This window comes from Notamacropus eugenii, chromosome 2, assembly GCF_028372415.1.
Source record: "Notamacropus eugenii isolate mMacEug1 chromosome 2, mMacEug1.pri_v2, whole genome shotgun sequence".
Taxonomy (NCBI): domain Eukaryota; kingdom Metazoa; phylum Chordata; class Mammalia; order Diprotodontia; family Macropodidae; genus Notamacropus; species Notamacropus eugenii.
The window spans coordinates 296,758,514-296,783,482 of NC_092873.1; the positions used below are offsets into that span (position 1 = coordinate 296,758,514).

A 24,969-nucleotide genomic window follows, 5' to 3' on the forward strand; every position below is an offset into this window, starting at 1 on the left:
ACTTTGTTGCATCCTCGTGTGTAAGCTGTATAGACACCTTCAGTCATCAATGTAAGACTCAGAGAGGATCAAACATAAGGCACTGTAGTGATATTAACGTTTCTGTATTTTCATTAGAGGTTGGGAAGGGAGCTGCCCGTCAGAGCAGTGTCCTTACTTTATCTTTCCAGAGAAAAGAGGGAAAGTGGAGGACTCTGGAATGGAGTCCTGCTGGAAGCTCCCATCAGGCGTGGCCCGGATTTAGCGAACGGAGTGGATTTGTGGAAAGTTAAGTTGTGGATTTTCTGTGTGTGTGTGTGGGGGTGACTTTTGGGGAACAGATGCGGAATTTCGCAAGAAGGGAAAGAGTTGCGCTTTGATTTGGGGGAGATTCCTGGGGAGTTATTTGTTCCTAGAAAAATCTTGGGCATTTCCCAACTTTTAAAGGTCGGAGGAGGTTTGGCACGGGGGCGCGAGGGTGGGGGTCTGGAAGTTCTCCTCCCCTTTAAGCGGGCAGCACCCAGAGATCCCCAGAGTGCCGCGCTTCCTCCCCGTTACCTGAAGTGGGGAGGGGCTTGGGAAAGTTTGTGTTTGTTGCTGGCAAAGCGCCGGATGGGAGGCGCGGGCGGGCTGGCTGGCAGGCGCTGCGGTTCTTTCGTTTTGCTTTCGGGAAGCGGTCGGGGCTGCACACTGTAGCCGCGGCCAGCCCTAGCGCCCGGCTCCCCGCCTGCTGCCAAAGAAAAGGAAGGAAGGAAGGGAGGAAGAGGTGAAAGAGGGAGAGGGAGAGGGAAGGTTACACGGCTGCTCTTGCGCGCGAATCGAAGAGGCTCGGTCCGGGCAGCCTTCGGCGCGAGCAGGCGCAGGAGTGGAGTCGGCGCGGGGCGGGCGCGCCGCCCCCTTCCCCCGGGTGCAGGAGCGCTGACTCTGGAGCTGCGGGAGCAGGAGGCAGAGCCGAGGCGAGGCGAGGCGAGGCGGAGGAGAAAGGGAAGGGGAGTTCCTCCCGCGCGGCCGGCCAGCATGGGCCACTCGGGGGAGAGGCCGCTGCTGCTGGCGCTCCTGACCCTTGGTGAGTCCGGGCTGGGGGCCCGGGCCGAATTGGGGGGAGAGGGGCGTGATGCCAGGAGCGGGAGGGCTGCCAGCCGGGGGCCCCGCCACGGTGGGAGGGGAGCGGAGAGGATGGGCGGACTGAGGGGGTGTCCCTCCCCCCCAGCGTGCGGCCTGGGCCACTCCAAGGCTCCGGGCCCCCGACCCCCGCCCCTGCCCGGCTCCTGGGACAGCCTCGGGCTGGGGGCCCTAGAGAAGCCGAGCAGAGCCTGGCCGGGCTTTGGGGCTCCCGCCCACTTAACCGGCGTTTTGTCCGGCGCTTGACCGCCCGGATCCGAGGGAGCCTTTTGGTTGGGGGCGGGGAGGGCAGTAATAGCTAGCCGTTCGTGCTGCGGTAGTCCCCTTTCCCCCAGCCCAGCCAGGCTTGGAATCCACCCGATGCCCAGCCAGAAGGCCAAGCCTTCCCGTGCCCAGACCCAGATCCAGGGCTCGACCGTGGGGGGAGTGGCGGCTGCCTGCCTGGGCTGCTCCAGCTCTACCTGTTGGCAGGAGGGGGAGCCAGGAGGAGGCTTCCTTCACCTTGAACGCCTCGGCCAGGAGGCTGGCTGCCCGCCCGGCTGCCCAAGAGCCCCGGTTCCCTACTCCAAAACGGAAATGTCCCCCGTTAATCTGCTTGTGCTGCAGACTCAGTAACCTTCAGCTCCCCCTCTCCCAAACCCCCGAACAACCGTGCACCACGGCACAAAGCCTGGGTTTTCTTTCGGGAAAGGGCCACCGTACAAACTTTCCCTTTTAAAGGTGACTGATCGGGGTGTGCCGGAGCTACGGCTTTACAATCTTAGTGCACTTTCTCCTTGCTTTGTTCAAGTGCTGGGTGACTGGATCTTCTGCCTGAGGCTTTCCTCAACTTTTACTTGTTACTGGAGCAGCTGCTACCTCTCTAAGAGAAAAAGCCCGAGGCCACTAGTTTCTCAACTATTTACCAACAACCCTGCCCGGGCCCCCCTCCCCGCCCCCCATGCCCTTCTGCCCTCTATCGTTTCTACCCGAATCCTTCCATCTCCATAGTCTGGTCTTCAAACTCTTGCAGTTTCTTTCTCTGATTTGCATACATCATAGGCATGGACACATGGGCATGGGTTACTGCCAAAGTCTGAGCCTGTCAGATGCTTGGGGACTTCTGGACGTAAGTCACCGAGCATTTATTATGGGCTTCCCGTGTACAAGGTCACTTTGCTAAACGCTAGGGATACAAACAAAGGCAAAAATCATGGAAAACTAGGCTTGTGCACTGATGATTGGACATCTGCCTTCTCGGCTGAGTTTGGGAAAGAGTATTAGATTTGGAATCTCAAAACCGAGGTTGAAATGCTGTATTTTCTAACCCTCAGGCAAGTCAGTACCCTTTTCCCGACCTCATTTACCTATCTGTAAAATGAAGGAGTTGGACTTTTTAAGATCTTTAAGGTCCTTTCCAGCTTTAAAACCTCTGGTCCCATGTACAGGGCCAACCCAGAGCTGTTCAGTCATCCCCAGTGACTTTCTCTGTGGATGGGACTTGGACCAACCTAGCCCCAGATGCATCCTTGCTGTAGGGCTTCTGGGCAGCTTAAAAGCCAGAGATTCCCTGTGGATTCCCCTCCTGACTCACAGAGCCTGTTGTTAACTCCCACCACCAAAGCTGAGTGTGTGTCTCTCCTTTAGCCGCCCCTCCCTTCTCACTAGCTCAGGCCTGGTGCCAAAATGAGGTTAAAATGAGAGGGTGAGAGGGGTAAGATGGAAGCTGCAGCTCAGTTTTCCCCTCTTTCACATCTGTTTGAGCCTTCTAACGCCTTCCTTGAGGGAATTCATCCAATCACATGGTTTCAGTTACCACCTATATGTAGAACACCTCCAGATTGCCCCCTCTCACTTTCATCTCACCTCTCTCTTCCAAACCTCTATTGCATTAGAAACCTCAATCAACTCCCTTGATCCAGTTGAAAGTTTATTGCCTACTATGTGCTCGTTGTTTCCAATATAGCAATGTTGAATCCTTGCCCTCAGAAAACTGGTATTCCCTTGGGGATAGAGGTGTGGGGTGTATACAATACATAGGAATTATACATAGGAAACAAAGGAAAAGAAAATAATTTCAAGAAAGATTGCCAATGATTGGGGTGACTGAGAAAAGCCTCATGTACCTGAGGCACTTTTTGAAGGAAGTTGGGGTGCGCATGGAAGCCACATGAACAAAGATACAGTAAGAGGCAGGAGATGGAATGTCATTTCAAGGGAACACCAAAGGGACTCCTTTGGAGTATAGTATGTGAGGGTAGTAATATGAAATAAAACTGGAAAGGTAGGTAGGAGTCAGTTTGGGAAGAGCTTTGAAAGCTAGAGTCAGTGGAGAGCCATGGAAGATTTTTGAGTAGGGGAGTGACATAATGACCTTAGGTAGCCTTGTGGAGGGTGGATTAAAGGAGGGGAGACTAGAAGCAGGAAGACTCATTGAGAAACTGTTACTATGGAGGGTACCATCATCATCCCAGTCACATAGGCTCCCAGACTAGGCGTTATCCTCAATCTTGCCCTCCCTCACTGTATCCAATGCACTGCCAACCTCTGTCAATTCTCACTTCATACCATCTTTCATCTATGCCCCCTTCTTTCCTCTCATCTACCTGTGTACAGGCCCTTAACACCTGATTCATGGACTATTGCTATTAGCTAACTACTGGTTGGTGTCCCTGGATCATGTCTTTCCCCCACTCCAGTCCATTGTCCACTCAGTTATCTAAGTGATCTTCCTAACGTACACATGTAACCATATCATTTCTCATATTCAGTAAACTTCAGTCACTTCCAGGATCATCTATAAAATCCTCTTGTCATTCAACGCCCTTCAAAACCTGCCCCCTCCTCCTTTTCCAATCCTCTTACACCTTACTCCATTTCACACACTCTATGATCCAGTAAGACTGACCTCATTTCTATTCCTTAAACAAGACGCCCCATCTGCCAAATCTTTTGTTGTTTTCATTTGTTATTTGTTCAGTCGTTTCAGTTGTATCTGACTCTTCTTGATCCCATTTGGGATTTACTTGGCAAGGATACTTGGAGCAGTTTGTCTTCTGACTCCAGTCCCAGCACTCTATTCACTTTGCCACCTAACTGCCCTATGTGTTTTCATTGACTGTGCCCAATGCCAAAAATTTTCTCTCTTCATACCTGCTACCTTCCTTGGCTTTCTGAAAGTCCCAGCTAAAACCCTACCTTTTGCAGGAAGTCTATCCTTTATGCTAGTATCTCCTCTCAGTTGGTTACCTCCAGTTTACACTGGTATGTGTCTTGTATGTAACAAGTTGTTTGCAGGATGTCTTCCCCCTTAGACTGTGAACTTCCTGAGGGAAGGGACTGTCTTTTACCTTTCTTTGTAACTTCAGGACTTAACATGGTGCCTGACACATAGTAGGTGGTTAAGAAATACTTTTTGATTTGATTGACTTGACTTGAAAAGTTCAAGCCAGCGATGATGAGGGCCTGACCTACACTTGAGGATATAAAGTAGCAAATTTATAAATTTTTATATGCATTGGAATCACTTCTCTCTCTTAGTTCTCCTGCCTATCTGACCTTTCCTTCTCAGTATCCTATGCTGAATCTTCCTCTTCTTCCTATTCATCAAGTATAGGCATCAGCCAAGGTTCAATCCCAGGAGTCGTGAGAAGGCAACTGATGCCAAAGATATTATGGAGGCCAGTCAACAAGACTTGGCAAGTGATGGAATAGGGGTGGGGAGAAGGAAGAAGAATGAAGCATGAATCCAAGGCCATAAATCTGGGGGCCTACAAAGATGGTGGAATGTTCAGTAGAAGTTCAGAAATCTAGGGGAGGACTTTTTTGGGGGAACATTATGAATGCTTATTTTGGACATCTTGAGTTGGTGATGCCACATCCAGTTGGTGATATCTTCCAAAGTTGATTATGCAGGGTCGAAGTTCAGCTGGTATAGAGATTTGGGAATTGTTTGTATAGATGTGATCATTAAACTCCTACAGCCTGTTGAAGTTGGCCAGAGGAAAGTATAAGGATGAGAAGAAGGCCTAAGACAGCCTTTGGGAGACACTCATACCTAACAGGTCAAAGGAAAATGTTTATTCAGCAAAAGATACTGAAAAGGAAACTTCAGACGAGTAGGAGGAAAGACAAGAGACAGCAGGGATTTGGATACACCATTTAAAGTTTACAAATTTGCCTTTGTTTACTTAGCATTGATGTCTCACCTCCACTGGTAAAAACTGCCCAGAATGGTAAGATTTTGGAGTGTTTATGATGGGTCTGTGCAAATAATGTCCTAGACTCTGGTAGTGGAGAAGCCAGAGGAGAGAGACCCTTGTTTGGTCTCTTTAAGTCAAGGACTAGAGAAGAAGCAGTAGAGGAAATATATTTCTATGACCTTCATAATACCTAGCAATGTCCTGAGAAAAATTGGACAGTTGTGGTTAATCTCCAGTTGCCTTTAGAACATTCTTACCTTTCCCTGTCACCTACATTTCACAAAGGCATCTGAGAACCCAGAGGCCCAATGATTTTATTCCCTGTACCTCTTCACCTGTAACTCTCTCTCTCTCTCTCTCTCTCTCTCTCTCTCTCTCTCTCTCTCTCTCTCTCTCTCTCTCTCTCTCTGTCTCTGTCTCTCTCTCTCTGTCTCTCTGTCTCTCTCTGTCTCTCACACACACACACACACACACACACACTCACACACGTACTCCCATTAGAGTGCTACATATGGTGGGATGGAGACCTGCATTTGAACCCATAATCAGAAAATAGCTTTGTGACTCTGGCCAAATCATTAAACCTTTCTGAGTTTCAGTTTCCTCATCGGTAAAATGAGAATAATAGTAATAGCACCTACCTGGCAGGGCTGTTACGAGGATCAAAGATAATGTACTTTAGGCAGCATTGCATAAATGTGAGCTGCTGTAATTACTGTTGTATTGCTACTTGAAATTGAATTTTTTTAAAAACGTTCATCAAGGTTAACGTAATATAAATAGAGCTTTGAACTTAGAGTGAATTTGAGTATCAGCTTCACCATTTACTGGTTGGTGTCCTATTGGGTAAGACACTGACCCAGATGGCTTCGTGATTTCGGCTGAGATTGTTTCTTCTTCTGTAAAAAGATGTTGAAGATGACAGTGTTGTCTACCTCATGGGATTGCTGTGAGAATCAGTTGAGGTAATGTATGTAAAAGGCTTTATAAACCTAAGGCTCTGTAGACAGGTAAGGTGTTATTATTGTTTTTCCTGTCTTCCACCCCCTCCCCAATTTTCCAGTATTCCATTCTTCAATTCGACTCAATTGAAGCTTCCGACTTCAATTCAGCAGATATTTACTGAGCACTTGCTGCGTTCAGAATAGTTTGGAGAGGTTGCAAAGATGAATAAAATATGTTCTCCGCAATGAAGGAACATACAGTCTAGTTGAGGGGGATAAAACAGGAGTACATTTTAACACCCATCACCGTATAAATTCAATGAGAGGTGGAAATAAAATTCTCTGGTAGTTCAGAGGAAGTAATAATCCTAATCGTTCAATTCATAGCACACTTTCAGGTTCACATAAGACCTTGCATTCATTCTCTTCTTTGAGCCCTCTAGGAGGCAGGTGCTATGAGTCTCATTATTTTATCCATGGCAAAATGGAGAGTTGGAGAAGTGAAGTAACTTGCCTATTGCCACACAGTGAGGATCATTGGTGGTATGTGAACCCAGTTCATAAGCAAGAAGTTAAGATCTGGAAAGGGTTTTAGAGACCAGCTAGTCCAGCCTTGTCTTTTTAATGGTAGAGAAACTGAATCCCAAAGAGGTAAAATAACTTGTCTAAGGTCACACACATATTAAGGAATAGGACATATTAAGGAATCTGAGCCCAGATTTCTCTGATTCCAAGTGTAGCATTCTATCTACTAGGCACATTTGGGGAGAACTTTCAGTATTGGTCTCTGTCTTTCACTTTGAAGCCAGTTCACCATATCCCTTAAATCTTCCTCTTTCTTTCCATTACTAACAGCTTTTACCTAAATGGAAGTCTAAGCCCACACCAGCATGCCTGAAACTACCTTCTGGTTGTTTTGCTCTTAGCCTCTGTTCTAAGTCCTTTTCATTCATCCCAACAGGTAGCATGTTCCCAAAGCATCATTTTGATAGCATCTTTGCTTTGTAGCTTTCAAGCTCTCACATCCTATCTAAATGACTTATGTGTTGCTTTAGAGTCAACATTAGCTTTCTCTTCTTTCTATTCACAGAGTCACCCCATCTCACAAAACCCAACCACCCTCATCTTCCTCTTCACCCAGGTTTAGGCTCTTCCCCACCTTAAGCCAGACAAACCTACTTGCCATCCCTTGTTTGTATATTATTCTAACCTACAGGTCCCCCAAGTCACTTAATCTGTCTATACCTCAGTTTCTTCATCTATTTAATGAGTGAAGGGATTAAACTCAATGACCTCTAAGGTTCCTGCCAGCTCTAAACCTATGATTCTGTGATGCATTCCTTTCCCTCCCCTGCTAATCCATATCTTTTCTTCAAAATTCATCCTCACATTCCAACTCTGCCAAGATAGATTGACTTGAGTTCCTAAAAGGATAGAATTAGAGCTAGAAGAATACTTAAAAGTTCATCTAGTCTGGCCTCTTCACTTTACAGATGAGAAACTGAGGCCCAGAGAGGCTAAGATCACGGGCATACAGATAGTAAATGGAACAGCTGGAATTCAAAGTCAGTTCCTATTGGTACCAAATTCATCACTTTCCTCCACAGTCCCACAGTGTCTCCTTCCCCCTGTGCTCAAGTATATAGTTCCATGTGGCATGTTTGCCCACGTTTGGGGCATTCTGTTTATTTCTGTCATCTCTCATGATGCTATGGGCTTTTTGTGGACAAAGATCCTTCTTCTTTATACTTCCCATGTAGCATTTATCATATGGCTCTGTGTATGCTGGACACTAACAAAATGGTGATGGCAGCCATAGCCTCCTTACTGCACTCATGCTATTTGAGCGTGGGTGTGGGATGGAAATGTTGGTCAGAAAATGATCTCAGGTTTAATATTGAGTAAGATAAGAATGGAAAGGCCTAGCTCAATGTCTGGCACACAGTAAGTGCTTAATAAATGCTTGTTAACTGACTGGAAAAGACTAGATCCAGGAGTTTCTGCTCTGAGTAATACCATAGAGACAACATGGCATTCCTCCAACCACACAGTGGGTTCACAAACACCTGCTTTGATAAACATGGGGCCTCGAGTGTTAACAAAAATGTAACTTCCGAAAAAGTAGTGGGGATGAGGGGAAAATTGGCTTGAGAGCCAGTGATGAATCCATTCAGCTTATCTATCTTTGAAGTGCTGCGGCCTTCAGAGGTTCCCTGCTACTAATTTTAGCCTCATTATCAGAACTCCTGTATCTGCCAAACTGATTAATGCCTCGTCTAACTATAATTATTCTTATTAGAGCCTGCTGAATAGGAATTCTGGATGTCAGTGATCATTCTTTTTAGAAAGCAGCTGGATGGTCCACATTCATTTGACCATTTAAAAAAAAAGTTGAACAGCTAAGCTGATTATTTATCGTAGATTTCCTGTACTTCTTATATATTGTTTTTGTGGTGTCATTTAAGGTTATGTGAGTGTCTCACACTTTAGTCCTTTAAAAGGGACTTTGGTCCAAGGTAGAGAGGTGGAATTGGGCAAAAAACTGCTTGGGCAACTCATGTATATGAAATTTAATTGTACTGGTTTCCTAAAGATAAGGTGGAATCTAACAATTGTTAGATTCCAACAAACAGGCCTGCCATGAGCAAGGCAATGGGGATAAAAGTATATATTGAAAATTAGTACCTGTCCTCAAGGAGCTTATATTCCACTTGAGGGGAGGGATGACAAAGTGTATATGTATACTTATATACATGAAAATTTGAGGAGGATGCAGAGAACGCTCACAACTCCTTAGCTTTATTGAAATATGCTAAAATTCTTCCAAATATATCTTAGAGTAGATGGTATGCCCTAGTTGGCTAATGGACTGTGATAGTACTTGAAATTTTCCTTTTACTTACTGATGGTGATCTTTTAGAGAGACTTACAGACTACAAGTATGTCAAGAGATAACGACTTTGTTTATTCATGTGTCTTCTTAGAGTTGATTTTTCAACAATTCTCCCAAAGTGTCCCTCACTAGGTCAAGTGGTTACCAAGTAGCGTGCTTCAAGTTTAAAGATGTTGTTTTGGAACTTTAATTAGATATACCTTATAAATTTGAAAGCAGTTGCAGAGTAAGTACATATTTCCCTTATGCTTGACACAGGTACAGTTTGCTTTAGATGGCATGCCATATCTAGCTAGCCTCAGCCGGACTTCATTTTATGTTCCAGCCGCCTGAATGATGTGGATGACCTTTTCTTCATTTCTGCTCCCCACCCTCTTCCCTCCTTCTTTCCAAAATCAGTACTGCCATTTCTAGGGGAAAGGGTGTGTCAGTCTGCTCCCCTAAAGTTCCACAGACCATGCCTGGGACTTTTTAAACCCAAACACTCTAGTCACCACTCCCCTCTAACTGCTGCTTCTCCAGTGGAATGTAAACCTATAGTATCTCACTTTTATATTTGTCACCCTAGTGCTTAGCACATGGTAAGTGTTTAATAAATGTGTTTTTATTCATTCATTTGGAGGTAGATGATCAATTAATTGTGCAAGGATGGATTCTCCTTGGGGCTGTCTTTATTATTAAAGCCATCTGAAATGCCGTTTTCTCTTTGAAGCCCTTCCTTGACCCTTTGTACCTCCCAGAGTATTTAATGAACCCTTTAATGCATTAATCATGTAATATCATGTATTATAGTCACCCCTGTGTGTGTCTTATCTCTTTACCAGGCTGTGAGCACCATAAAAGCAGAGAATGGGTCTTATTGAAACTTTGACTCTGATTATAGATGGCCAGTCAATTATGCTAGGATGGATTGGCATTTGGGGTAATCTAGTGGAGGGAATAAAATAGGAATTCACTGGGATGTCAGTCAGTATATAAATTGCCACAAAAGATACGGAAAAAGTCTTCTGGCTTAGCTCACACTTACGTAATACTTTAATAATAATAACAATTCCCAGTGCTCTGCACATTGTAAGTCACTAAGAAATGTCTTTTGAATCCCTGAATGCCGTTAGACCTCTTTCTAGCCTGGGGGGGGGGGGGGGGCGCCGGGAGGGGGGGAAGAGGGTAGGGCACCTAAGCCTTTCATGTTATGAACTCCCAGTTCTTCTTAGGAGCATAGATTTAGAGCTAGAAGAAACCTAGAAACCTTAGAGGTCACCTAGTCAAGCTCCTAATTTTACAGATGAGGAAACTGAGGCACAGAGAGGTTTAATGACTTTTCTAAAATATTAAGTGAAACAGGATTAGAATGCAGATCTTCTATCTCCAAAGTCATTGTTCTTCCCATTGTACTTTGCTGCCTGGTTTATGATGATTCCTGGCTAGTAAGCTATTTCATTGAGCAGTGACCATCCCACAGGTCCAGAAACATTGTCATATTCTTAAGAGATACCAAATGGTAGGTTGGAGGACTTTTCAGGAAGCTATAGTAGAACATATGTGTATACACATACACATGTATGTATATGTAATAGTATGGCTTAGGCTAGTTTCACTGGGGGAGACTTTTTCCCCTGATCTTTGTAGGACTGCCATTTTTTCACCTAGAAAGGATCTTAACTTGTATTAGAAGTCATTGAAGCTAACTGTCTAATGTGCTAAGAGGCATCTGTATTTCCAAGCAAATACCTCGTAATCATCATACCTCCTGAACCAGCAAATTAGACTCTCTCTGCTGAAGAGTACTGCTGACACTTCTGTTATCACGGGCCTCTTTTGAGTGGTCACTCTGATCCACTGCTGATATCCCTTTTATTGATTTCTAGTCCAGGCAAATTTGTTGAAAGGAAATTGGCTGAGTAGAAGCCAGCCCTCAATTTTTTGGAGTTGGATTATGGCATATCCAATTTGTTTGCCCCTTCTTTCATTGGCCACTTCTTTGTCCATTTGGTTTTCCATCCCGGGATTATCAGGAGAGAGGATAATTTTCTAATAGTTCAGTTAAAGGTTTATAGTATCAAGGTCAAACTGACCAACTAGAATGAATTTTAGGGATATACTCTATATATTATGTTTAACCATTACATATGTGTATATGTATGTCTGTTTGTGTCACTATATCTTTATATACACCCTTTCCCTTGTTAACATGGGTAGTTGCTAAAGAAGTAGCTGGTCTTGAAGTTGTAAAAAAAATGCTTGTTGATTGACTAACCTGGGTTCAAATGCTACCTCTGATACATATTAGCTGTGCGACACTGTTCAAATGACTTAGCCTTTTAATGCCTCAGACAGCTAAGTCTAGAGCAGCTAGGAGGTAAAGTGAATAGAGCACCAGGCCTGGAGTCAGAAAGACCTGAGTTCAAATCCAGCCTCAGACACTAGCTATGTGACCCCTATGTGACCTTAGTTTCCTCATCTGTAAAATGAGCTGGAGAAGAAATGGCAAACCATTCCAGTATCATTACTAAGAAAACTCCAAATGGGATTACAGAAAGTCAGGCACAACTGAAAAGACTGAACAACAACAACTCCGTAACACCAAGTAAATCTTTGAGCCTCTTTCTGAGCTGTATTTGCCTCTTCTTAAAAATGAAGAGATTAAGTTAAATGACTTCCTTGAGTTGGAACTTTTTATGGCTAGGCTAACACCTGCTATTTACCACATGGATACTTTTTCATGGATACTTGGAAACTCAGCTTCCAAGGCTTGATCCCTGTCTGTAACTGGTGCCTCTGCTCTGTCTCACCTGCCTGGCGCCTCTCCACTGCCCCTTGGTCCATGCCGCTGAGGGCCCTCCTACCTTGTTTTATTTCACTTCTATAATCAAAGTTATTCTGTTACTTTATCCACATTACACCCATTTCCTTTGTTGGGAAATTGTAGTATTTTCCCAGGGAGCCTTGATATTTTCTCATCCTTACCAAGGTAGCCCTACAGAAGGAGAGGTAAAGTCAGGGTTGTGTAGGAAAGTAGCTAAAACAGTCATGAAGAGTCTTCCTTCTCTGCCTGGCTCTAGGAGCAGTGAGTGAGTCATTGAGAGGAAGGCTCAGGCTCAATGTAGGGGAAAGATCCTTAATTAAAATTGTCACAAAGTGGAATGAAGAGTTTCAGGAAGTTTATCTCAGGAAGGTGGTGAGTTGCTCTACCCTAAAGGATCCTAGAATGATGGTTGTAGACCTGGAAAGGTCTTCAGGGGGACAGGACGACTTAAGTATTAGGAGACAGTGTCGGAGGAATTCCTGTAATACAGAGATGGGTTGGACTAGATGACCTCTGATTGTCATCCCCTTCTGACCCCAAAATCCTGTCTTTTTTTGCAAATTGCGGTTGGTGATTCAGACCTTAAGCTAAGCTGGGCTTAAATAAAGACAAGAACAACAAATATTTGTAAAGTATCAGCTGCAGGCCATACACTGGAAGAGATAGAAAGCTTAGATGATAATAGCTAGTATTTACACAGAGCTTTTAAGGTTTACAAAGCACTTTACAAATATTTTTATCCTCACAACAACCCTAGGAGGAAGATGCTATTATTACCTCCATTTTATACATGAGGAAACTGGGGCAGACAGGTTAAATGATTTGCCCAAGGTCACACAGTTAGTGTTTGACGCAGTATTCAGACTCAGATCTTCCTAACTCTAGATCCAACATACTATCCATTGAGCCACCTAGTTGTCTCCTAAGAAAAGACCTAGTCTTGTCTTCACTGAGCAAATAGTCTGGTAAGGCAACAAGACTAACTAATACACATCAACACATAATAAGACATTTAAGGAGGAAGGGAGAAGGCCACTAGCAGTTGGGAGGATTAGAGATAAATAAAATCTTCCCTTCCCTTTTAAAAATGGTCTTGTGAGCAAATCCCAAAGTCAATATCCCATACCCCTCTGTCTTGTGTCCCTTATAAAATGGAAGCTCATTGAAGGCAGGCAAGCATTTTTGTTTGTTTATGGTCAGTGCCTGGCACATACAATAGTAAACTCCTAATAAATGCTTGCTCATTGATTTCAAATTCAACCTGGAAAGTAGTTGACTCCACTGTCTTTATCCTAGAAGATATTAGGGACAAAGAAAACAGAAGTTTAAAAAAAAGACTCAACCTTCCTTTATTGTGTCAGAGCGTGAGTAATGTACTCAGAGATGGAAGAGTCCAAACTGTGCCCTTTGTTAATGAGATATGTGTTTAGAGGAGGAAATCAGTAGGAGATATAGTTCTGTATCCATGAAGGGAGGGAGGGGTGTCAGTGTTGGGTGGAAACACCCCCTAGAAAAACACATCCATAGTATCCCCATCATACCCCAAAAGTTGTTGGTAGGAACTTTAACAAAGATAGTCTCTAATTTTGTGCTTTGTAAGTGACCTCAATGTATAATCATGTATATCCAGTCCTCCTTGAGTATTTAATAAGGCTAGCCTCACAGCAGCTTTGTGGCAACCTGCAGATGCTGCTATGCTGCCACTTCTGGTGCTAACAATAATGCCTCACCTTACCTCACTTGCCCTGTGTCATCTTGATACCTTGGAGGCATACAAAGAGTACTGCAGGCACAGATTCTGTACAGAGCAGGGAGGATGGGTAGTGATTTGTGCAGTTATTGCATCCTGAATGTGCTAGAAGAGAATATTGCTTGATTTGGTACCTGTCCAGTAGGCTGGCTTAGCTTATGCTGCACAAGGAAAAAAATCTCTTGGCACAGGTGTTCATTTTCCATTTTCTGAGTGCTGGCATGTTTAAAGGTTTACTTATTTATTAGCAGATGATGCAGTCCATCATTTTGAATCCAGGAATCTATAAAGAGAATTTAAAGTAAAAAACACAGCGTCTGGTACTGTACCTTGCACATAGTAGGCCCACAGTAAATATTTGCTGGGTAAAGTACTCTCACAGCTATGGTACTCAGATTGGAGTGAATTTTTTTATTCCTATTACTGTGCTGAAAGCAAAAACATACTCTTAATCTTTCTTCCTCTTCTTTAGCCCCCTGGTTTTCATTATTGTCTGTCCTTAGGGAAAATTCTTAAGGTAGAGGATACCACATTAGACCCTCTGGGAAATTATAAAGGAAGTGGAGAAAGAGTCCATCCTAGAGACATTGCAGTGTATATATACACGTAGTCATGAATTCTACAGGGTGGGGCTCCTGAGACTAGAACAATGGGAGCTAGCTGGAATTATTCTAGAGAGCTTTTGTGGCCCAAGTGTATTCCAAAAAACCCACCTACATGGTCTACCATGGAGAAGAGCAGGCTATCTCAGTGGGCAGTCATGACTAACCCAGGTCCACATACATAGGAATAGTTGAACTATGTCCGGACTGTGTGCTTTTTGGTGATTAGCAGATGTAAGCTGGGAAAGCCAGAGAAATCCTAGAGAAGAAAAATTAATTATAAGGCTCAAGTCTCATGGTGCATGAATATTAATTAATATCTGAGGATGGGTGATTGGATCAAGAAGAAAAAAATGTGAGAGAGACATTGAAATCCATTCAAAAGGATGTTGGTGCTTTACAGGCAATCTGAGTCCATGTAGATGTCCTGCGAAGGCCCATGGGGGAATGTACAGGATGTTATACTAGGATATTAATGTAATGAGAAGGCTGCTAATCCTATTTTTATTTGTCTTTTATTGGAGAATAGCTCATGAAACAATTGCTGATGTTCCCCCATCAGGTAGTTTAGAGGAACATTTCTTCAAAGGTCTAGCAACTGATAATCCAGATAGGTTTTAGAGGAAGGATGGGGATTTTGGGTTGGTTTCCAGTGAAACAAGTTTTATGTAATTATGTTGCCTGTTCATCTCTGAGTCCCACCTTAATAACTCTTTGTCCCATAAGCTAATTTTAACCAAAAGAGAAGTTTGGTTCCTAAGCTTAGTAGCATGCTTTATGATTTAGTAATGTGCTGATCACGACTGAAGGAACCAAGGTTCCCAATGATTTCTCCCACCATTTCCCCCAATACGTGTTGTAACATGGACCCCTGGAGATTGTGAAGAGTTTACCAAACTAGCTGCCTGTGGATGGAGACAACCCCTTTGTATTCTACAATAGCTCATTGGTTAACACTGGGGTAAGTTTAACCAACAAGACTAAAAGCAGATGTGAGATATGTATGTTGTTTGCAGAGCTTAAACCAAATAATACCAAAATCAAGCAAGCTCAAGGATTGAAAAAAATTGAAAAAGTTCATCACTTAAAATAGGATCATGATGGATCACTGGACGCACAGACTGATAACATCCACTTATTACCCCCATCCCATCTGCTGGACTTGAGGGCTCTTACCCTAGGGTCTGGGAATTTCTTTAAAAAAATGATAATTATATTTCAATAGAATTCTTTTCCTTTGTAATCCTATGTATTCTATACCATTCCTTTCAAATCATTACTTTGATAAGGTGTCCATAAGCTCCCCCAGACTGCCATATGGGGCCATGACACACTCTGATAACCTTTCTTACCCTCATTTAAGAAGCACTCTGTATATGTCTTGGATCTAGTTATTTACCTGCTGTCTCTCCCAATAGAATGTAAGAATCCTGAAGGCAGGTAATGTTTCTTCCTTTTCTTCATGTCCCCAGGATTTAGCTGGGCCTGCCTTGTAGCAAGTGTTTATTAAATGCTGTTGACTTTCTGAATGGATGGTTTTGAAGACCATGGTTCTGATTGCCTCTCAGATCAAATACAAACTGCAGTTGGATGTCCTGAATATTCCCTCCCACCTCTGTGTTCCTACCATTTCCTCTGACTATCAGCTAGCCCTCTCTCCTCCTATATCATTCTTTCGCAGTTCAAAACTCTTCTCCCCAATTCCTGCCCCACGCCCTTAGTATTTGCAGATGTAAGTAATACCCTACTTATGGTATTTATATTTGCTCACATATTGTGTTGGTAGCATTCCCGAGCTGTTTTTATTTTCTCATTAGAGGCAGCAGGATGTAATATGAGGAACAGTGATTGTGGAGTTGGGATCATAGATGGAGAGTCAGAGTGGACGTTAAAGGCCTTTTAATCCAAACCTCATTGTTTTATGGAGAAATAAATTGAGTCCCAGGTGAATCAAATGACTTGTCCAAGGTCACCCAGGACTGTAGTGATTCATGGTTTGTATCTCACTGGTAGGATCAGATTTAGAGTTGAAAGGGGTGCTGGAGACCATTGGGTTCTACTCCTCTATTTTATACATTGCAGAACTTGGGTAAATGAGTTTAAGGAACTTGTCGAAGGTGATGAAAATGGAAAGTGTCTGAGACAGAATGTGAATTTGGATCTTCTTGACCCGTTGTGTTACCTCATCACTCTCTAGGTCATTCTTCAAGTCCCAACCCTCTTTCCACCACCATGCTGTCTCTGGGATCATCTCAGTTTTGCAAGTCAGTTCTGCTCTCTGAGCCTCAGTTTACTTATCTGGAAAATGAGAGGTTTGGAATGAATTGAATCAGTAACATTCTATGTATATTATGCATCCACAAGCAGATCCTACATAAACTTTCCAAGATGAGAGGTGATATCTGTTATCTTTGTTTCTAGCCTATAATAAGAAAGCTACCTGTGATAACCAGCTAGTTCATTTATAAGGAGGAGGTTGGGAGAGTGAAGAAGAGGCAGTGTGGTGCAGTGGGATGAGGGCAAGATTGGGAGTCAAAGGATCTAAGTTTGAATTCTCGCCCTGCTATTTTCTTCTTATGTAACCCAACCTCTCTGGGACTCATTTTCCTATCTGTAAAATGAAATGATTAGATTTAACAAGCCCTCATATCCCTTCCGGTCCTCCATTTTTGAGCCTAAGAAAGGAATGGGATTAGAGCATAGAAAAACAAGGGCTAAGAAGATTTGCCTAGTCACTTATATGGATTTTCTAATTCCATCTCTTGGCATCCCATATGGAAGGAGAACGTAACTTATCTTTCTGCCTTCTTTTCTTGCCCAGGAGTTATGGAGGCCCCAAGGCATCTTCTTATTGCTTTCCTCTCTCAGAACCAGCTTCTTTTAATTTCCTCTCTTCACTGCCTCCTAAATTCTCCTTGGTCCTTCACCAGGCTTCCTAGTACCAGCACTTGTCTCTTTGGGAACAGGTTTAATCCATGCAGTAGAATATCCACTCAGTGTCCTTAGAGAGGTCCTTGCCCTTGCCCCAGGAATTTGTTTGGACAGTTGGTGCCTATGCCAGGCAGTCAAAGGGCCCTTTGTGCAGCATGAGTCTCAGTATTCTCTCAACAATAAAAAGCATCTATTGAATGGATGCCCTGTGCAGATATTAGCCTAAGCCCTAGGGACATGCTGACCTTCTCCCTGCTTTCAAGGAGTTTACAGTCCAGCTAGGGAAGAGATATCACATGATACCTCCTTTTTTGTTGTTTTCTTTTTGTTTTTTAAATGAATGTGTCCTGAAATATTAAATGAGGGGTAGAAACAATTGGTGCTCCTGGAGTACAGAGGAGAGGTCTGGAGGACAAAGACAAGGGTGCCAACAAAGGATGTATGACGATTCTCATCTACCCATCTCTTTTCTTTCTTCACCTGATTATATCTGCCTAAGTATTTTCAAAGGTAGTAAGTAGTGCCATGTCTAGAATAGAAACCATTCAGCGGCAGCCAAAGCTTACAAGTAGTTGGCTTTCTGTAGTTTTAAAGAAGAAGCGTTAATGAACTTGGTGTTGCTATTCTGGGGGTGTGGGATAATGAGATTGTGTCACTTGACGGAAGTGTTGAGAACCATCCTACCAGAATGATGTTGTGGGTCTCAGCTGAGTTAACTATCCAGAGTTCATTTTGGATGATGTTCTTGGCAAGGAGCTTTTTTTGAACATTTCATTGGGAATTGGGGGCAGGGAAGTGTTTTCCTAAAGTAAACAAGTTTGCATAGTTCTCAGCTGGTTGCAGTAGTAAGATCTCGGAGCTACCTTTCCCACCATCGTTCACCTTCCCTGGAATAATCTGATTTCTTCATTGAGGTGTTGCTAGGTTTTTTTCATTGACGGATTCCCTGTGTCATTAATGTTACCGGGCACTGTGCTGTGCACACAATGACACCTTGCTGAATAAATGTGTGCTGAAAGAAGGAAATGCAGGAATCAGTACCATTCAAGTTGGGGCTTTTAATTAGTAAATAAACCCAGACTCTTTTGTTTGCCATTCAGTTGCATGCAACATTGAGTAACAAGGTGGCAGCCAGACAGGCTCTGCTGTGCTACTTAGGTGGGTCCACAGCTGTAGACAACAGAAAGCAACATCCTTAGCCCTGGATGTCCCCTTTGGGACTAAGCCATGCCTGCTGGTGCCATGTTTAAGTCTAATGTAGCAGATCAGGTAAGTAGCTGACATTTATATAACACTTTGAGGTTTGCAAAGTACCTTACCGTATCTCATTTGATTCTCACAATAACCTTGTAAGGTAGGTTCTATTATTATCCCCATTTTACAAATGAGTACTCTGAGGCTTAAGGAGAGGAAGGTCCATAAAAATGACTTGCTCATGATAACTCATTTAATAAGTATCAAAGCAAGCCTTGAGCCTGTCTTCCTGATTTGTAATTGTAGCCCTCCAGAGAGAAGAAAAGAGATACAGCAGGAGTTCATTGTGTTTGTCCTTCATTGCAGAAGAAAACCATTGCCATCAGGGAAATGATGACATGACTTGCACTTGACTTTGTTTTGAGTGAGGGAGGGCTGTGTAGGTGACCAGGTTCACTTCTCCTCCAGAGCCATCTGAATCCAGTGACCAGATATTCATCAGAATGACTGGAGATGACCCAGGATGCGCTGGGAGACCTTGGGCCCTTTAGGCCAAGGTCTTTGCAGGCACTCACTTAGGGTGAGGCAATGCCCATTCATTGAATAGGCCTATTTAAGAAGCAGCCAGGGCATGGCCCCTTTAATGAGGTGAAGAAAAAGACAGACACTGAGTCTTCTTTTCTTGAAAGTCTTCTTTCAGATGATGATATTTTAGCTGGGTTTTGAAGAGGGAAGCCAAGAGACAGAGAAAAGAGAACAAATTTCAGACATGGGGACAGCAAATGAACAGGCAGAGAGTCAGGAGATGGGAGTGTCCTGCTTGAGGAACAGCACAAGGCTAGTGACACAGTAGACTCTCTGAAGAGGGGTAGGGAGTTCATAGTATAATGGAGGAAACAGAATGAAACAAGTATATACAAAGATACATACAGGATAAACTGGAGATAATCAACAAAGTGGAGTCACTGGAATTAAAAGGAATTGGGAAATATTTCCTGTAAAAAGGTGAAATTTTAGTTTAGACTTAAAAAGGAAAGCCAGAAAGCAGATATGAGGGAAAGCAATCCAGGCACAGGAAATGGCCAGTGAAAATACTCCTTCCGGATGTGTCATGTTCATGGAACACCAAGGAAGCCAGTGTCACTGGATGTTAGAAGTGGGGTAGGGTTGGAAGATATGAGGTATAAGACTGGAAAGGTGTAGGGGAGAGGAATGCCAAACAGAGGATTTTATATTTGATCCTGGAAGCAACAGGGAGTCATTGGAATTTCTTGAATGGAGGGTGGTAGGGTGGTGGAGGAGAAAGCTGACATTGTCAGACCTGGATTTTAGAAAGATAGTTGAGGATGTATTCAAATGGGCAGAACACCAACCAGGAGGCTACTGCAATAATCCTGGAATAAAATGAAGGCCTGTACCAGGAAGGTGCCAGTGTCAGAGGAGAGAAGCATATAAGAGAGATGTTAGGAAAATAAAATCAACATGCCAACAGGCCTTGACTACAGACTGGATTAGGAGAGGTAAGTGTGAGGAGTTGAGGATGAGGTTGCAAACCTGGAGGGATTAGGAGGATAGCACTGTCCTCAACTCTTAACAGGGAAGTAAAGGAAGCAGAATAGGAAAATAGAGAAGAAAAGAACTAGGCATGAGTAGTGAAACATGGTGGTTTGCTGCCAATAGTTTAGCACCAGCTCTTGCCTTAGGTTGCCTACAAAGCACTTGTATTGATTTAGAGTCATTTTTACTAAAGCCTTCCCAAAGAGTTTATGTAGGACAGGGCTGCACTGGGGATGCAGTGCATAAGGGACTTGGTGACTATCTGTATCATCAAATCTAAGCATGGAGAGTACTGAAAATGGCAAAATGATGAGGGATACTGGGCAACTTCTGGGACTCCTACCAAGATGGAGGTCAATTGAGTCAGTGAAGTTACCCCACCCCACATAAAGTAACCAGAAGATGCTCCACACTGATTCCAATCAAAGGTATGAACAAGACCGAGACTTCACTATTAAATCAATTGTTCAGAGACTTTAGTCTCAGTGAAAAGTCTTTGATCAATTTAGCCATCCTTTAGTTTAGAGCTCTTGAATAAAGTGAAATGACACCACAAAGGAAGTCTGTTTGGATTGGGTGAGGAGACTAAGTCATACCCTGCGGTATGTTCAGTATGAAAAAGGCCAATTTCTAGTATCTAGCAGCCAAACCCCTAAGAAGAAGTCACTTTGGGGGAAGATGAGAGAAAAACCCTGGCTTTGGACTCAACCTTAGTCTTAATATCTTTCTCTCTCTCTCTCCACCCCCTGCCTCTAAGGGAGAAAGACCTTGCGAACTTGAAAGAATAGGCTGGAGCCAGTGAGGACAGGCAGATTCAAGAAATCCAGCAGAAAACCTGGGCTACCACACCTAATGACTTCTGGGAGTTATGAAATTTCTTAGACATTTTTGCTCTATTTGCCCTTTTAGCTTAAACCCACATTCCCCTGGACTCGGTGTGTAATGATGGGAGAGTGTGTCACAAACAAGATGGTGGTAGAGGGGGATGTTTTCTATTTATTGTTCTTATTATGCTCCTAACTAAAAACTGATTAAGTGACTAATTGATAATCAAGATAATTAAGAGGGAAAGCACATTGGTGGAAGCCTATGAGTTATAGAATTAGGAAACTATTTCCTAATCTATCTAGGTTATTTCTAGAATCCATAGAGGAAGAAACAGTAGCTGTGTTCTGTGGACCCTGTGTGGAGGTACAAGTGGGGAGTTGTCAGAGTTAGCCCAGGCCATATGTGACATGTCCTTTGTGGATCTGTCTTTCCTCCACCCCGTTTGACTTCTGGTATATGACCAGAGAATTGCTTTTTAAGAACTAGATGGTAGTTATTAAGCTAGCTATTCCATCTGTTAATAAATATTTATTTAGTACTCACATTGTTCAAATGCCAAATGTACGTTTGCCTAAAAGACTGTTTTATGGAGAACTCACACAAGGCAGGCACCCACATGGACATCAGAAGAAAAGATACAAGAACACTCTCAAGATCTCTTTGAACAACTTTGGAATCAGTTGTGGGACATGGGAGACACTGACACAAGACTACCCAGCTTGCTGTGCCTGGAGCAAAGAAGGTGCTGTGCTTTCTGAGCAAAGAGGAATTGAAGTAGCTCAAAAGAAATGCAAAATGTGCAAATTTAGAGACGTCTCCATCCCAAACGTTCATATGGACTCTATATGCCTGACCTGTGGTTAAGTCTCCTGAGCTCCTGTTGGTCTGATCAGCTACAGTTAGACACACTGTACATTGACTCTGACGTAGTGGTCCTTTTGGTTTGCTTTGATTATGAAGGACAACAACTGAGTACCCACAATTTGATAAGTATTATGTTAGATGTTTTGGGGATACACATTAGCATGATCCTTGACTCTATACCTTTTCAGTCTTAAATACAAAAAGACCCGCAAAAGGTCATCTGATCCAGCCCTCATTACCAAGCAGGACATAGGCATATGGCTGATTATCCTTTTCTTAACATTTTACACAAATTTTATTGCTTGAGTGCCATCTTCTCCCATGTTTTCCCTGTCTTCTCTGCGTGATGGATAGAGGTATTGCCAGGATTACTGGGTGAAACAGAATCTCAGTTTATGAACTGATGATGGTCGTCAACAACTTCAGTTCCCTGTTGACTTTGCCAGATGTTTTATTATCCGCTAATCTATAAAATGGATGTGTTGGCTATTATGATGGTTTTATTAATGATCCAACCTAGATACAAGTAACCAAATATAATGACTGGTGATGATACCACAGATAGAAGTTGCTATTTAGGTGGTAAGAAGAAATAAGGTTTAAGCTCCTCTGTTCCTACAAGTCTCTCTTCCTCATTACTTCATGCCCAAGCCCAAGAGAGGGAGTGCCTCATGCAACCTGACCTCCTGGGAGAATAATAAACTTTGTTGCTATCTCAGGGCCACACCTTGGACCTTGTCATCACTCAGAATTGTTCTTCCGCAAAAGATCTCAAACCCTGAAATTCCCTTCTGTCACCATAATCTTTTTTTTTTTTTTTTTACCATTCCCATCTACTCAATCCTGTTGTACCTTCTTCTTGCTTTCATTAAATCTTCTGCCTAATTGACCTCCCCTTCTCTATTTCTCCAGTTTGTCATTTTTCTGCCTTCTCTTTCCTTAAGAGTCTTCAGTGCCACCCTCCCCCTCCCATTGTCATATAGGCAGCCATTTCAACTCTGCCTTCCTTACTGTCCCTTGGCTGCTTCATTTTTCCCTGGCTCACTGCCACTATGTATTGTCTTTGCTATGCAAAGTTGATATAAATGTTGATATAAAGCGTAAACAAGAATAAAAACAAAATCCTAATCTGTGCTCACAGAGATCATCAATGGATGTTTGATAACTTTAGCAAGATCCATACTGGTGCTCATCACCAAGGTAATCTAGTATATGATAAACCCAAAGAACCAAACTTTTTGAACAAAAAAAAATCATTATTTGACAAAAACTGTTGAGAAAACTGGAAAACAATATGGCAGAAATTAGGTATAGACCAACATCTCCCACTGTATACCAAAATAAGGTCAAAATGGGTACATGTGTGCTCTACAAACTTTCTATTAATGATTCTTGTTACTTTCCTTATTGAATTGTTACTCTACACTTTGAAGTCCTTACCTCTATCCTTTGTCTCTTTCACTTGACCTTACTTCCTCCTTAATTGAAATAGAGGCTGTCCAACATGAGAACTCTCAACTTCCTCTCTTCCTCAACATTTCTCTGTATCTTCATTCATCCTTCTTCCTTCCCTATTGCCTAAAAAGTGCCCCTTCTCCTTTCCAAAGGTTACCCTTCTCTTATGTTCTTGATCCCCAATCCTTGTGACATCTTTCAGAACCTTGTTCCTTCAGGTCAGCCAGTCTGCCTCTTATATCTTCAGTCTTTCACTCTATACTTCCTCCTTCCCAGCTACCTACAAATGAACTAGTCTCTCCTTTATGAAAAAACCCTTTCTTGATCCCACTGCCCCATTGAACTATTGATCCATTGCTTTCTTTTTGCTGATGAACTTTCTGGAAAGAATAGTTTGCCTTCACTCTCATTGCTTCTTTACCACTTATTTCTGTACCCCTTGCTTTCTTTCCAATCAGATAATTTTTTTACTGAAAGTGTTCTCTTAAAGGATACTGATGACTAACTAGTTAGTCATCATGGCCAGTGGTCTTTAATCAATCCTCACCCTTTCTAACTGATCTGCTTCATTAGACATTGCTGACCACTTCTGCCTCCTTGAAACCCTTTCCTCCACTGGGCAATAGCATTCTCCTGTTTCTCCTACATCTCTGGTCTCCCATTCCAAATCTTCATCCTCCTAACTATAAATGTTCCCCAGGGTTTTGTCCTTGGCCCTCTTTTCTCTCCCTATGTTCTGTCCCTTAACAATCTTGTTTATTAATCAATCAGTAAGCATTTATTGAGTACTGTGTGCCAGGCACTGTCTTAATTGCTAAGAATAGAAAAAAAAAAAAAAAGCAAAACCATTCCCTGCTCTCATTATATAGATGACTCCCACCTCTATCCTTAGATCAACTTCTCTTGAGTTCAAGACTCTAATTTCTAGCTGCCTATTAGATATCTCTACCTGGATATCTCACTGACATCTTAAATTCTATCTCTAAAGTGAATATAATTTCCCTCTGGACCTCTGTCCTGCCATTGCTTCTCAAAACAAATTACAAAAAAAATCCCAGTACCTACCTACTTCTCTGTTTTTATTTATGCTACAACCATCCTCCTAGTCACCTAGCCTGGAATTCTTGACTTCATATTTGATTTTTCCCTCTTCTTTGACCCTCACATCTAATCAGTTACTAAAGTACATTAAGACTATTTCAAAAATGCCTCTGGTGTAATATTCCCCTTAACTATTCTCATTTTCAAGCCCTCTCAATTTTATTTTTTACTTATACCATTGCAGTATAATTTCCTTTCCTTCTAGTTTCTCCTCTTCCTTATCATTTCTATGTATTGCTGTCAGATTAATCTTCCTAAAGCACATTTCTGATCTGATAATTCTCATATGTCAGAATCTTCAGAGGCTCTCCATTGCCTGTAGAATTCACTTCAGACTCAATTGCCTGGCATTCAAAGGCTTGGTTGATCTGTTTCTAATTTTCCTTTTCAGTCTTATCTCCCCTTCATTTTCTATGCGTTATCCTTTAGCCAAACTATATTACTTTAAGAATATAACCCATGCTTTTTTACCTCTGTACTTTTGCTTGTACTGTTGCCTCTACCTGGAATTCCCTTCTCTCCCCCATCTTTGCCTGTTGAAATCCTTCTGTTCTTTGTGTCCCACCTCAAAGACTCCTTGAAGCCTCCCTTCATCCATCTCTAGCCAGAAGCCTTTATGCCTTGCGTAAAGGCATTGTTGACATGTTTATCAAATATGTAGATGACTATGAACTGGGGTGGGAGGGGAAAGGAATAGCTTAATTACTTGGATTAGGATCCAGAAAAGATCCTGGATCATAACAGTCTAGAATGCTAGGCTCA

General features: G+C 42.7%; 1 protein-coding gene across 2 annotated transcripts in view; it reads left to right on the top strand.

Annotated features, from left to right (window-relative positions):
• The first annotated feature begins 571 nt into the window (after positions 1-571).
• The window catches only part of PTGFRN (prostaglandin F2 receptor inhibitor), an 88,564-nt gene continuing 64,166 nt past the window's right edge, over positions 572-24,969 (top strand). The window contains exon 1 of one of the 2 annotated variants that reach the window (XM_072644468.1): positions 572-1,045. In XM_072644468.1, coding sequence (XP_072500569.1) covers positions 997-1,045 — 49 coding nt within the window. In that variant the 5' untranslated portion in view covers positions 572-996. The remainder of the gene's footprint in view (positions 1,046-24,969) is intronic. The other variant, XM_072644467.1, reaches the window with a different exon arrangement.